Source organism: Rhea pennata, chromosome 2 (genome assembly GCF_028389875.1).
Source record: "Rhea pennata isolate bPtePen1 chromosome 2, bPtePen1.pri, whole genome shotgun sequence".
In the NCBI taxonomy this organism is placed as follows: domain Eukaryota; kingdom Metazoa; phylum Chordata; class Aves; order Rheiformes; family Rheidae; genus Rhea; species Rhea pennata.
This window is the reverse complement of record NC_084664.1, coordinates 60,361,234-60,375,659: the sequence shown is the minus strand read 5'-3', so window position 1 is coordinate 60,375,659 and position 14,426 is coordinate 60,361,234. Positions and strand designations below refer to the sequence as shown.

The 14,426-nt window shown below is 39.0% G+C and overlaps 1 protein-coding gene across 1 annotated transcript in view; it reads right to left on the bottom strand.

The window, feature by feature from the left end:
* Positions 1 to 14,426, bottom strand: part of CNTNAP2 (contactin associated protein 2) — a 1,099,877-nt gene that overhangs the window by 74,482 nt on the left and 1,010,969 nt on the right. The window contains exons 18-19 of the mRNA XM_062569605.1: positions 12,052 to 12,288; positions 1,188 to 1,433 (exon numbers count right to left, since the gene is read on the bottom strand). Of these exons, the coding sequence (XP_062425589.1) occupies positions 1,188 to 1,433; positions 12,052 to 12,288 (483 nt within the window). The remainder of the gene's footprint in view (positions 1 to 1,187; positions 1,434 to 12,051; positions 12,289 to 14,426) is intronic.

The window sequence follows — 14,426 nt, the reverse complement described above, 5'->3', positions numbered from 1 at the left end:
ACAATAATATTTACATCATCCTCAGAGGTGGTCTCTGCAGTAAGAGAATTTAGTGAAGAAGAGCTGGTGTCTGAGAAGTTACATCCAGATGCACTACATGGCTGAGATTATTTTTCTTGGTTCAGTGAACTTCTTTAAAATTAAAAATGATACACAGCATGAGGTTTTCTAGACTATTGATATGTATACAACAGGTCAGAATTACAACAAATTAATAATGACATTACAATCTACACATAAGATTTTATTGCTATCACATTGCTGTTGATGGGTGACCGTCTGGATTTTTATGGAAATTTGTTAAGATATGGTGAAAAGGAAATCTCAGGTTATATTGTTAGAGAAGTTCAGTCAGAAGTGGTAAACCAATATTTGTGACAGTCTTCTATGCAATTCTTTTTTCTGAACAAAACTGTTTTTCTGAAGAGTCTGTTTTTCATAGCAAAATTCAATATTGCATTAAAAGTACATTTTTTGAAATGGAAAATGAGGACCCCGTTATTGATCAAAACCTGAAATATTCTGACCCAAAAGAGCATTCTTATAGCTTTAGAGCTGTAGTTTGGATGTCTGACATGGAATTTCTTTCATACATTCCTTTTCTTCCCAATGCAGGGAGAATATTGTGGCATGAGGAATACTCATATTAGCCTATCCTATGGAAAAGAATGGGAGTAGAAATCATACAAATTATGATATTCATGAGACATTAAAGAACTCCCTGGAATTAAGATAATATTGAGGTTGATACTCAGAAAGTGGCCTAAAACCAGCCTTCAGCCATCATGACAATTTTAGGATCTTATATATAATGCTATACCAATATTTTGACCACCTCATTAGGTAGGCAGAGTTTTAGAAGAGCTGAGCACATAACACTTCCCACTGACTACTGGTGATATTGCCATGAGCTCAATAGTTATGAACCATTTATTCAGATGCCTACATGTGGATACCTACTTGTCCTCTCCATAGTGCTGATTGTTACACTAGGGTTTCTGTTTGTTTCGTCAACTGCACTGAACTGAACAGCTCACAGAGCCTAGTAAAACAGAATTAAGGTTCAGGCCCCATGCATTTTGCTTTTATGTTGCAAGGGCGAAGAGACTTTCTCATCGGTTCAGAGCTTTGCTGAATGCTATTACTAACTATGCCTTCAAAAGAGAAAGCCAAGAGCAGTAGCTTACCAGATGGCTTGACAAGCACCGCCATGTAGTCCTGTGTATAGGAGCTGATGTACAGCAGGACACAAGGGGACTTGGTGGTGCTGAAGCTGAAGCTGAGCTCTTCTTTACTCAAGTTGAGGTCTGGCGCTGTGGTCTCAGGGTCCATAGAACTCAACAGTGTCCGGCTAACTAAGTCCTTCATGCTGGTCCCTGGGGAGTGGAAGTTGTAACGAAGCCACATTCCCTCTTCAAAAAATGCCCCAACATCTTGAAAACAAGAGCAAAAAAAGAGAAATTGAACTTGCTGACACCTTCTGGATAAAATATATTACTATTGGACTTAAGCAGTACTGATCTGTATGTGTTTCTACTGCTGCATTATTCAAGCATTTTGCCAATACTTAGGTCAGGAGCCTCACAAATTTCCAGGGGGAATGAAAAATAGTATCTCCATTTTATTGATGGGTATCTGAATTCATAGAGCAATGGAAAGGTTTCCTTTGGGTCACACAGAGATCTACACTTTTGTCCCAACCAATGCTGAAGACCATACTTTCTTTACTCTCATCAAAGCCTTGCAGCAGACAATGCTCAAAAGAAGGAGGTACATGGAAGAGAGATTTAAGAAACACTACAAGCAAACAACGTAAAGGAAAAGGAAAACCAGAAATTCTAACTGGCAAGTTCTAGCGGACTTGGTGTAATCTCACAAAGGAACGATGGAGATTCTAGCCCTTGAAAAATTTAAAATAGGATTGTATGCAACAGTAGGAAATTAGCCATTGCTAATACAATACTTCAAGTGAACCGCACAAGCAGGATGGCTTATGGGAAGTAAAGAGGGAGTTTGACTCATGGTGGAGAATAAGGCATAGGACATCTAAACTATAACTCCCAGGAGCTTTTAAACTGCCAAAGTTTTTCAAACCATTCTGAGACAAAATGTCATATTTCAATACTGTTGACAGAAAATAAAACTACTTTTGACAGAATTAACACTTGCAGTTGAAAAGGCATTGTTATTACTTCTCATAATAATGCAGTCCTGCCTACTTCTTAACATTAAACACAGAATACAAGACTGACACTCTTACAGAGAAAGCTGACTGTGACAGCTTCCTAAGGCAATCATGGCAGTTGCCTGCTGCTGGTGGCATACAGCCTTCTAAGGCATCACTGGACTGGTTTCCTAACACAGTCATTATTTAGTGATACTGCAGTGCTGTATAGGCTTTGCTGTCTGGAGCAACATCACTAAAGAAAATTTTAAATTACATGTGAGCTTAAATAAGAAGGCATGTTTATGAATTTTTCATAGTAGATTCAAGAACAATGAATAAGTACTGTGAATATAGCAAATGAATAATGCATATAAAATGGTTATAAGCAACGTTCAAAGATTTGACCACCATTAAAGAAAAATATTTTTTGTCATTTTGCACCTCCTTTGAAGTGATATATAAATGCAAAGCCAGCACAGATTGGTGCCAAATTATCCATTTAAACTTCTGAAAAGACATAATGCTGTCATTATTTGAACAGAAATTTCATTTATCCCCTTCTGCATTTGGAGTCTTCACGTCCTTTACACAATTCTGAGCAAAGGTTTACCACAAAACAGATGAAGCAAGATGTTGATTTTAAGAGCTGTGAAGTGATACAAAGCAAGTCAGAAATGAGTCCTCAGACTTTATTCGGAGTAGCTGAGCAGAGAAAAGGCAAGAAGATGAGTAGCATTACCACAGACTTTACTGATACTCCTTTTCAGACTTCTGCTAACTCTAGTGCTGGAAAAGCTGTATGGTTTCTTGCTACCACATAAAAGTTCTCCAAAATTCAAAATACAATAGTCACTGTCACTGTGCAGCCACTTAAAATAACTACTCAGGTTGTAGTCCGAAGGCGCTATAAATAATTTTATCATTCTTATAGATTTATCACTGTCATTTTATAGGAGATATCTTAAATCACCCTGAAAGAGTTATGGGACAGGTAATTCAGTTTAACAGCTATATTTTGCAGCAGACCCACTTAAGTACTACCGGATTAAAAGTTAAGGGCCCTCTCCTGAAAATACTTTCCCAAAACCTTGATGCCTTCTGCTATTAAGAGTAGTGTTGAAGATAAGTGGTAGCACTTAAAAACATATGTAGTATACACTGTAGCTCTAAGTATTTGCAAGACTGGCTTAAAAATATCCTTATGACCATTAATTTATTCTTCTTCGACCTCTGCTTATAACTTTAATTTAGAAAAAAAGACATACAAAAGCAGATCCTCCAGCAGACGCTGCACCAGCTACGGTGCCGCTGTGCTGGCAGAGCTGTGGGCCGTAGGCATGGGGCAACTTTGCCGCCCGACACCGCAGGGAGCGCAGCCCCTGCCGAGGCCCTGGTCATACCCAGAACTTACGACCAGAGTGTACCCATACAGAATTATATTTGTATCCTTCCCTCTTCCTGCCTGTTTACCCTGCTTGCCCTGCCTTGCATTTTAGGGAGCCCATTGCCTCGCACGCTGGTACTACTGGAAGCTTCAGCTCCTACCTGAGTGCTGCTGTGGGGCTGAACAGGCAAGCATGGGATGCATTTTCCACAGCTATAAAACTTATTAACGGCTACTTAAATGTTCATTACTACAAAGAAAGCTTTAAGTAAACAGTGCTGTCTGAAGGGGTAAGATTTGTCTTTTTTCCTTAACGATTTCACAACAGAGCAAAGAATGTTCTGAAAGTTTAATTTGATTTATGCCAAGAAAGTAATTTCCAGTATAGCTGTACTATTACAAGTGTACAAGCTATTGCAACAAGCCTTAAAATCCTCCTCATATGTGCATCACTTCTTCTAAGAGGAAGGACACAGTTCACTTTGGTCAGCGAAATCAGCTCTCTTGGTCTCGTCAGCAAGATATTGAATCCCCTCAAGTTCCAGCTCAGCAAAATAGTTAAGCACATGCTTAACACCCTTTGCTGAATGAAGCAGTCACCCCTACTGCAGCAGGACTACACGGTGCTCAGCAGCACACAGGAGTAGACTCTGGCAAATATCAGAAAATACTAGAAAAAGCTAAAAGATAATCTTCTCTATATTGAACTCACGTATAAAAATGATTTTGAAATACTGAGAGGTGATCAGTGAAGAAATTACCTACTTGAAGGCCAGAAAAATATCATTTTTGTGAAACTGACAGATGGAATATCAAAGCCCTTCATTCAGCAAACGATTCAAGCTGCCTGAAAACATCTGGATAAAATGAAGCACAAGTCCTGCTGGTGAAACGTGCAGTAGGTTTCCATATACCACCCTCTGCTTTCTTTTGCAGTATTTCAAACAAGGTATCTGAAAAGAAGAGACTTGGGAGATCAGGCAAAGTAAAGGTTTCCTCTGCAAACTGCCCTTCCAAGACAAAAGCCTTAGAGGAATGAATGTGGGGGTAGCAAATCATTTTTTTTTTTTGGGGGGGGGGGGGGGATAGCAGTACAGATTTCTAAACCCAATACACAGTGCAGTCATGCTCTGTTGACAGACTTTGCAAGTACATAAAGGTTGGACTAGCTTTGTTGAGGAACCCAGGATAGGTTTTGTTGAGCATTAGAAACAACTTTAGCAAGCAAGACGTGCATCCTCAGTGTGAACTGTACATATTTTACAAATCTATTTGGTTTCAGTTTGAAGAGGGATGAAGCAAAAGCAGATCCAAAACTTCCATGCACAACATAAATGTACTAATATTGAAGATTACTTTGGTCAGCTCCTCAATTTCCCTCTCCTGCTTTGCTATTTTTTTTATACACTCTCATTCTATCTGAGACTGGGAGTGTTGAAAGGGTGGAAGAAAAAGCCAATTAGCAACAAAAACCTATTTCTTGCAAAAATTCCAGCAGAGGAACAATATCATGACACTTTTGGAGGAGTGTTGTAGACCTAAGAAAATATAAGGAGGGAGCTGAATCTCCTTCGCTGCTGTTTGATATCAGTGAAATGTCAGTGTCTTTTCTTCTTGGGTAGTTATAATGACTCTGCTAGTCCTACACTCAGTCACACACATAACTCATTTCTCCATTACTTTTTTCCTCACCTATGAAAAACATTTCCAGGAGTGAATAGGCAGAAGTTTGGCTGAATACATCTTTGTGAGAATTTTCTATCCGGAGACACACGTAAAAGACGCAGAACTCGGTGGTCTCTACTAGAATTAAATTGGCTCTGTGCTGTTAATAGGGAGAGGAAAAATGGACATCTATCTTCTGCGCTAGAATAGTTATATAATCTCACAACTTTCATTTCATTTTTTTCCAAGGAAATCCAAGACTTGCTTTGTGTTACCTTTCATCTGGGGAAGAAGCAAAAAGCAATGCTGGTTACTTCTGCGATATTACTATATTTGAGTTTTTTGAGGCTAAACCTTCAAAGCAGTTTCATTAATGATAGAGAACATTGTGCTGGGGTAAAAATCCCTGTCTCACAGGGTCACAGCTTGGTGACAAAATCCTGAATTCTATGAAGCCTGGCCAGGATACATATGAAAACTGCAGCAGAGAAAGATTCTCTCTTCATTTCACACATCTGACTGAAATGCCTGCTTAGAGTTGTAAGCATATGCCATTTGGAGGCTCTAAGGGTAGTGACAGTTAGATATACTAAATTAAAAATACTACTTTGATCCTTCCTGCCAGTGCTCAATGATCTGTTTTGCCTGCACAGGCTTCTGAACATAAACAGCAGCAGCCTCCAAATCCTAATCAAAGAAAGACATTCACTGGAGGCATTCACACACTCGATGCCTGCACAGATTGCTAGGGCAATTTAGACAAACCAACCAACAAAGCTCTGCCTTCATTCTTCTTTTTTTTTTCCTTGCTTTTTTTTTTGTTTCTTATACAGCCATAAATATTGAATATAGACTATCTAGAGCTGGCCTGTCTGCCTTGTGGCTAAAAAATGTGCTAGAGAGCACCAGAAATTGCAGCAACTTCCTTAAGACCGTGGTCACAAAGATTAAGACTATTTGCTGAGAAACATCCTGACCATAGAGCATCACTAAAGTGTCAGAATCCCACAACTGCTGATCTAGGAGAGAATTTACTTTGAGTGGTCTGAAGACAATAATGCCTATCGCTTAGCTGGTTTACTCACTTAACATTTATTCTGTTCTCAGACTCATAATGTTTAGTTTCTGAAACTGAGACATTGAGATTTAAAGGTTTCCTCCTGCATCATCAAGTCTAGCACTTGGGCTGTCATCACTATAATCATTTCTGATGTATATTTGAATTCTTTCTGGATGGAGCAGAATAGTAAAATGCAGCAATTGCTTGTTGAAACTAATAGCATCCAAATCCACTGAATGTTTGGTTCATTTGTACAAATATATCTGCTCTATATAAAGAAAGCTTTCTTGAACACATGACCATCAGAATTGGGAAATATGGAAATTAACGTGTGCCAGTGATGAAACTACGGGGCTGTTCAAAAGTTGATACAAAGACATACAAAAACGCACACCTTCAGTAGAACTGGACAAGTGCCATGGGAGACGACACTCACTGATTCAGTGCACCTACAAGTATCCCTAGCCAATGCTGAAAGGTAGATTCGACCAGGAAGCAATTCAGTGTACCTAAGTGAGATTGAGCTTCCTTTGCAGGAACCACTATTTCTACCTTTCTACCACTTTCTTGGTGGTGGGCATTTTTTTCTCCTAAAGGTGATCCACGGCACCTAAATACCCAAAGGAGGAATGTTTTCTGCCCAGGGAACCCCCCACATTATAGTGCTCTCGCTCCGCATACCCATTTCAGTATTTGACCCTCGCTATTTTTCATTTAAAGGAAGGAGAGGGTTTGTTTTCTAAAGGAACAAAAATTAATTATTTTCTCAGAAATGCTTTTATGGTGATAGGAGGACAGCTGTAGAAAAAAAAAGAGAATTTATGGTTAAGCGAAGGACAGAGAAAGGTCAGAAAGCAATCCGCAGGACTGCAGAAACATTGCAGCTATTCCTCATAACAATTTCTCAGAGCTGTGAAAGCAGAATTGAAGCCAGTTGCATATGCCCCAAATACAAAACAAAAATAAAGTAAAAATAGATGTCAGGCTATATTTTCACACTTTGTCCTTGTTAAAAAATAGTGCAATTTTCAGGCAACTACCACATTTATCACATATGTCACCTGCTGCTGATCAGGCCAGAGACAACACAATTTCTTGTCATTCATCAATCCATGATTCTAAGGATGGATTTTATCAGAAAAAAAATCCACATTACACAAGGCCTGTTTTTACTCTGAGGCATGCTGATTATTTACAAAACATGGAATGGTGATTTCCTGATATAGTAATGATACTTTATTTTCTTAGATTTTTCCTATTGCTTCTTCTGTTAGCACTCGGTGCATGCAATCAACCCCCACAAGTTTGCCACACCATGCAAGGGACTGGTCACCTGACTTGACTATTGAAAGAAAATTTTTAGCTAAGAAAAGCTTCCTGTGGCAAATTAAATGCAGTGGGAGGAAGACTGTGGTGTAATCAAAGGGGATATTTTATGCCACCCTTCTCTCCTGTTGAGTATTGTATTTCTCTTGAAACATTTCTTATCGATTTCAGTGTGATGATTTAAAAAGTCTGGTTCTAATGACCATCAAACCAACAGAGGACCACTCAGGATGGAAAATTTACTCACAGGAACAAAAACAACAAAAGCAAGTCCTAGTGCAAAGCATTAACCACGTTATTTCTTGGCAACCGAACTGAATTCCTAGTATAGGTAACAAAGCAAAATAATCTTGCTTATCATGAATTAGACCCCAAGTGCATTCCCCTGAGATGCCCCGGGAGAGCCCCTGTGATTGGTATGGTCTGCTCAGAGGAGAGCAGGGGCTGGAACCATCTCAGAAGCACCACCTCTCCCTGCACCACCACCTGCTGGTCTGCAGCCACTGCTGGGGCCGCTCTCTTTATTTTCACAAGCGATAAAAGCTCATTTGTATTATGAAAGAAATATTGCACAGGGCATGAGTGGTGTTTTGTAACAACAGCAGGGAATTATAGGCTCTGATGAGAGTATCAAATAATGTCATTAGCTTTGGAAAATATATTTGCAATCACCATTCTCTTATACCTGCCAACTATTCACTAAACGTCACAGCATCCAACTCTGTACTGTGATACATGTAAAAATCATAAATGACACAGCAATATTCTACTATGCTCTTTCTTTAAGGAACACAGTCACTTGAAAATAGAGAACATATTCTTCAAGAATATTTTTGAAGACATTTCAATATTTTTTGAATGGGGAAAATGTCAAAGCATTAATGAAAGAAATCATCAAAATAAGATTTGGGATGCTTTCATCTTTATGTGTAAAAATCTAATTTAGGTAAATTTTGTAAACAAATAAGCTATATTTGAAATGGTATGTGATGTGAAAGATTCCCTGCTCTTCTCCAACAAATTTTGCAAAATATACTCTACTGTTTTGCCAATATTTATTTCACTGTCAATTACTATTCTAGCTTTTCTCTTGGTATCTAGTAAAGATATTTTGTCTTGTCTCATGGACCAGGAGCTTATACTAAAAGATTCTAGGAACTGTTACTAGAAATAAAAGGTAAGACCCTTTTCATTCAAAAATCCCAGGAGTTTGGCAACATTTACAAGATGTTTCAGTGTTTCACTGAATTTAAAAGGCTGAATGCAAGTTAAATTTATAATGTAAAATTTAATGGGCTGAAACTGAACTGTTTTAAAGATCTCATTATCAGCACCGTTTGTTTCAGAGGTTTTACAATTATTTTGATCATGAGATGCTTCAAACACAGCCTATTTTGTGTTTAATTTATCCTTTAACTTCTATTCCAGAGCCACATGCTTGTTTTTCAGAGAAGCCCCATGAAGTCACCCAGAGGAAACCATTCTCAGAGTTATTCTAAATAGGTATGTTGGATTTTAGTGCTAACAGAAAGGAAATGGATAGTTTGCATTTTTCACATTAGTTCTTAAGGATTTGGAGAAATATTTTTAACTTGCCTGGAACAGCTTTGGTATTTAAAGCAGAGATCTGACATCATGATTAAATTGCACAACACAGTAGGGTGCTGAGATCCTCGCGCTAGCGTGAATACCTTCACACGGCTCAGCACGGCCCAGCAGCTGTGACCTACAGCAAGTTTTATTGTGGGCTTTGTATCACACCGCACCACGAGGCCGGGATGTGCCTTGCAAATACTGTGCTCTGAGCTTTGCTCTGGATGGCAGCTGTTTGTTTTACTTCTGACGGTGTGACCTAAGGCAAAATCATTTGGACCAAAGTCTACAGAAGACGCTAGGGGGCCAACATACAGATACTCAGAATTGATTTTCTGAGGTGGTAAGCAGGCAGAGCACTGCATCAGTTCAGTGTAAGACCTGGGTACCTGGCACTTAGGCAAACTTGTGTGTTGATACAGAAAACATGGGCAGCTAAAAATGGAGACAGCCAAAGTTAGAGGTCGCTCCAAAAGATTTGATCTCAAAGTTCTCAGCCTCCTGCTCTAGAAAATGATGGTTGCAGTATACTCCAAATTTTATAAGCAATTTGACACTCAAAAGAGAAAAAATGGCCAGACTATTACGGCCCAAGCTCTAAGCCTTTGGCTAGACTTTGAGGCGCAAAAGGAGAATAAAGAGTATGATGATTATTACAGGTTTTACTGCAATAGAGATTAGAGACCAACCAAAAGCAGGGCTGGTCTGTGCTAGGTTCTCAGGCATTCACCTCATGGTATTTTTAACTGTATTATATCTACATCCTAGAAAAATGAAACATTTAGCTTGGAGCTGGTTTAGGCAGAAGTTTAGGGTTTTTCTATCCTTATGAGAAACAGAAAAATGTACATAAAAACCAGTGTGACAAATTTCAATAATACAAAAAAAAATATTAAACAGTAAATTCACTGAGTATAGCAGCAATCTCTCTTTATCTCTCTCTCTCTCTCTTTTTCTTTTTTTTTTTTTTTTTTTTTTTTTTTTGAGTCAATACATGTCATTGGTAGGAGACTGACATGGTTTCAGCCCAAATAGGTTTCCTTTAGACATAACTGCACTGGAGAACAGGAATACTAAATGTGTACTACCATTCTTCTTCAACTTGTAACAAACTCTTTAGAATGTTTGCTAAATTAATCAAGCTCACTATATTCAAATTCCCAAGAGTTACAGTCATGGATGCAATGGACATGTTTTACATTCGTCTTCGAAGCAGCATAGCATATTGAAACTTGATGAAATTCTGGTATGCAAGTACAGTGGAAGCCATTAAGTATAGCAGCAGTTACATGCTTCCCTTCAGCTGGACAAAAAATACATCTAATTTACTGGGATTTATAAAAAATCATCCATCAGAATATCTGATGATGCAAAAATGACTTTTTAGCTTTTAGAAGAGGATGTTCCGATATATGAGCTACTGTACATGACCAAAGCTGTGTTCTGATATAACGAAATGAAGGTGGATATAGGCTGAAGCACAGGAGGAGAAAATAAATGACTAGATCTTTCTGTGAAACGCTTAGTTTCTTCTAAGTGTGGCTGGAAGGGAGCAGGGTATGGGTATTTTCAAACTAACCCTCAAAGCATGTCTTTGAAAAGACGAGAAGTTATGAAGGAGTCAGGGAACAGAACGCCAAAGGACAGGAGCTTTTCCCTACCGGCAAGATGAATTGATTAAGAGTATTTGGCTATTGGTGACTCAACCCGCCAGCAGGAGTCCTGGTATGGTGGGTAACTTAAAAGCAGAAGAACGGTTCATGAGACTAGCACTTCCTTTAACGTCACGGATACGTCTGAGAGAAACGTTCACTTTTTTTTCGCTGAAAATGTAGGATTACAACCCTGTGAGACAGCTTTCAGAAACGTGTAGGAAAAGCAACAGACCGGATGAGTTTATATACCAGTAAAAACACAGCAAAAGAAAACTGGTGAGAAACACTAGTACCTCAGAAAAATGTGATGAATTCTTTTGAGGTGCTGAAAAGAGTATTTGAGGAATATAATGGGGATACCCTATGAAATGTAAAGGAAATGAATGGCCACAAAATCTGCAAATTGTGCAAACATTTGGGAAATTGCATTTCCCATTACTACTTTGTCATAATCATTTCCAGCCAAAATAAACAAAACCATATGGAAATAAATAAGCATCTTCTTTTTTTCAGTATGTAAGAGTCCTCTGTCCTTCACTCCCTTCCTGCCTCCCCCCCTTATGCAGGCACATGTGCCAATAATAAAACGGTCTCGTTCAATCATTGATTTTGATAACTCGGTCCAGGCTTTTCACATTTCCCAAGGACTAACAGGGATGTGGGAACTCTGTACCTTCTCTTGACCTGACAAGTTTAATCTCTAACCCAATTTGAACCACCAAAGGACATGATATGGCTATGAATGGAAAGAATTTTGAATCCAAATGCTGCCTCCCTACCCCAGTTTATAAAATATTCAACCCAAACTCCAAACCTACATATCCCCAAGTACATTTCTAAATCAGAATAAGTAGGTTTTGTTTAAATTCGTATTTGCCTAAAGGAATAAACATTACATAATGCTAGCAGGAATTCATTATTCAATAGCTCAGGACTGTGGAATATAATCTGTCAGACACGCTACGAGTACAGGCATTCCTGATTTTGTTGTTGTGTTATTTGATTTAAATAGGTAACATACATTATCACTAATAAGAAATTTGGGTTTAAATCATCACACATAAATCCCTGGGAGTATAATTTGACTCGATTGTAAGAAGTATTAAACAGGATTTACTTGCTTAATTAATAAAAGCTGAAGTATTGATTCTATTCTGTTTTTTCTCCTCTCATACCGTGCTTCCTGCATGAAGGCATTTACCTTTTATGCAAAACGGTCCATCGTAGGCCGTTTTGGAGCAGTCACAAGAGTAGCCGTTGTACTTCTCGACGCATTTGCCGCCGTTTGCGCAGTACATGCCATAGCTTGTGCAATGGCCAGAGCAGCCCGGCTTCACCCCCAGGGTGACTTTTGCCCTCTCTTCCAGGTCAAGCGTCACTCCGTTCATCCTCAGTGAACGAATGCAGCCTAGAAAGCCTCGCTGGCCTCCGGCAGCACCTGAAAGAGAATGCAAAGCAATGGGACAACACTGCACAGATTTTACTGCTGTTGCTTTATGGGAACTATCCTGCTAAGCTTGTGATGACAGCTGGAAAGAAGTGGCTTCTCTGAAAAGCCAAGGAATTCCTATGCCATAATGAAATTGAAAACAATCAAATCTAGGCTTTCAGACCATACTAGATATAAGCATAGACAGCAGGCGCCTCAGCTGATTACATCAGCAGAGACTCCAGTCCTCTGCTGGAAGACTTCATTTCTTTTCATGATTTTTAGAGAAAACAACGTAAGTAATAGGCTTGGATCTATAGCTAAGATACAGCCTTATGTTCCATATGACTAGTGATGATGGATGCTAACAATAATGCCATAATACCTTAGGCAGAGTTACATTTTTCAAAGCGAAGGTGGGCAAATAGGAAAAAGATTTAAATTCTCATCCTCAGTTGCAATAGGAAATACAGATGCTCACTTCCAAACAGCATTAGGTGTATTGTTTAGTTGCCTGAGTGTAGGGTGAAGGAAATAATACTGAAGAGCTGCATCTGAAAATTAGGGTTGGGACAGCTTCTCTTGGCAGTCACTAAGAATTGTTCTTTTTGTTATTCCCTGGTAAATACTTGCTAAAAAATGTGGTTTCAGCTAGCAAATACCTTGTCTGGGGCTGGATTAAAACTCAAAAAACTAAAAACTCAAGCAAATAACAGTGAGTGGCTCTCACTCTTTCTCCTCCACTCATCCCTATGGTTACTGCTCTACTGCAGATGCTGCAATATCCTCCTCCTTTTCCTGAGGAGATCTGAACACTCACCTCAGCAGAGCACAGAAACTGATACTTAACTGGATAGGGAACCGGACTGCAAGCACAGATTAAGAGCAGCTGCTTCAAATCAAATGGTGGTAAATGGACAATTTGGGATAAGGGGAGGCAATACTCAGCAGAGGGGATTATGGAATAGTTCCACTCTACATAGATTAATGTTCACTGTGGCAAGGAAATAAATCCTAATAGATCTAATTCCCAACTTTCCCCTCACTGATGAGTGTCCTAGTCCATAGGATGTGAAGTCATCATCCCTCATGCTCTCTCTCCAGCCCAAGGAATAGATAATTATTCTACGGATAGTAGAACAGAAGACACCAAAATAATTCTTATTTAGTATTACTCTCCCACCCCTGATGTTCAGGATGTTCTTTCAGGGCACTCTAACTCAAATCAATTCTCTATCTGATTCAGGGTAAGAATTTAAATCAGAGACTCTGTTTTCCGAGATGTGGGCCCCAACCACCATGAAATGGATATGATTCAGAAACAAGATTTGGTGCAGATTCAGACATTCACTTTTTGGCAGTGCAAACATTAAATACTTCTGAACATTGTTGGTGCACCAGTTAATTCAAAACTACCTGTAACAATTAACAATTATTAACACTTCCCCAAGAACTTTGCAGCTTCTCCTGTTTTCAGCAAAATCCTTTATGTTTCTTTTAAAAGGTTTTCTAAACAAAGATCATATTTCAGCTATTTAGAAACTGCCTTTCATTGAGATCATGGTCAACAGTAAAGGTGAATCTGAGCTTGTTAATAATGACTGCGCATCTGGAGACACAAACACAGTTTGCAGTGACAGTTTGCTATTTATCAAAGAATTTATGTCTTCTGTTGAACCTTAGCTAACAAGGAAAAAAATGAGGTAATGTTCTTTTTTCTTTCCCCCTCACCTCTTCTCCTCTGGACAGATATCTAGAGAAGTAGAAAAGTGCTTCTTTGCTTATTATTTAAGGCAAATATGCTTCCAACTAATGATATGCAGCATGTCTGCACTTCATAGCTCCAGGGCTAACAGCTAGAGAAACACAAGTGCTGCTGGAATAATATATTCAAAATGTAGTGGAGACCAGCAACTTCAGAACGCAGCTGGACTAACTTGGTCCATTTGTGTGATACAGTGTCACGCATCAAATGGGCAAAAGCCCATGGAACTAAAGGGAAAAGACTGCAAAGAGAGCCATGAATGTAAAAGTATGGGCAACGACCAAACCTAAGGAGGCTAAAAGTGCTGTACTTCCAGGATGTGCACTGCAGGCATACATATTCCTGGTATGACCTTCTCAGAATGTTTTGATTCCATGGCAAA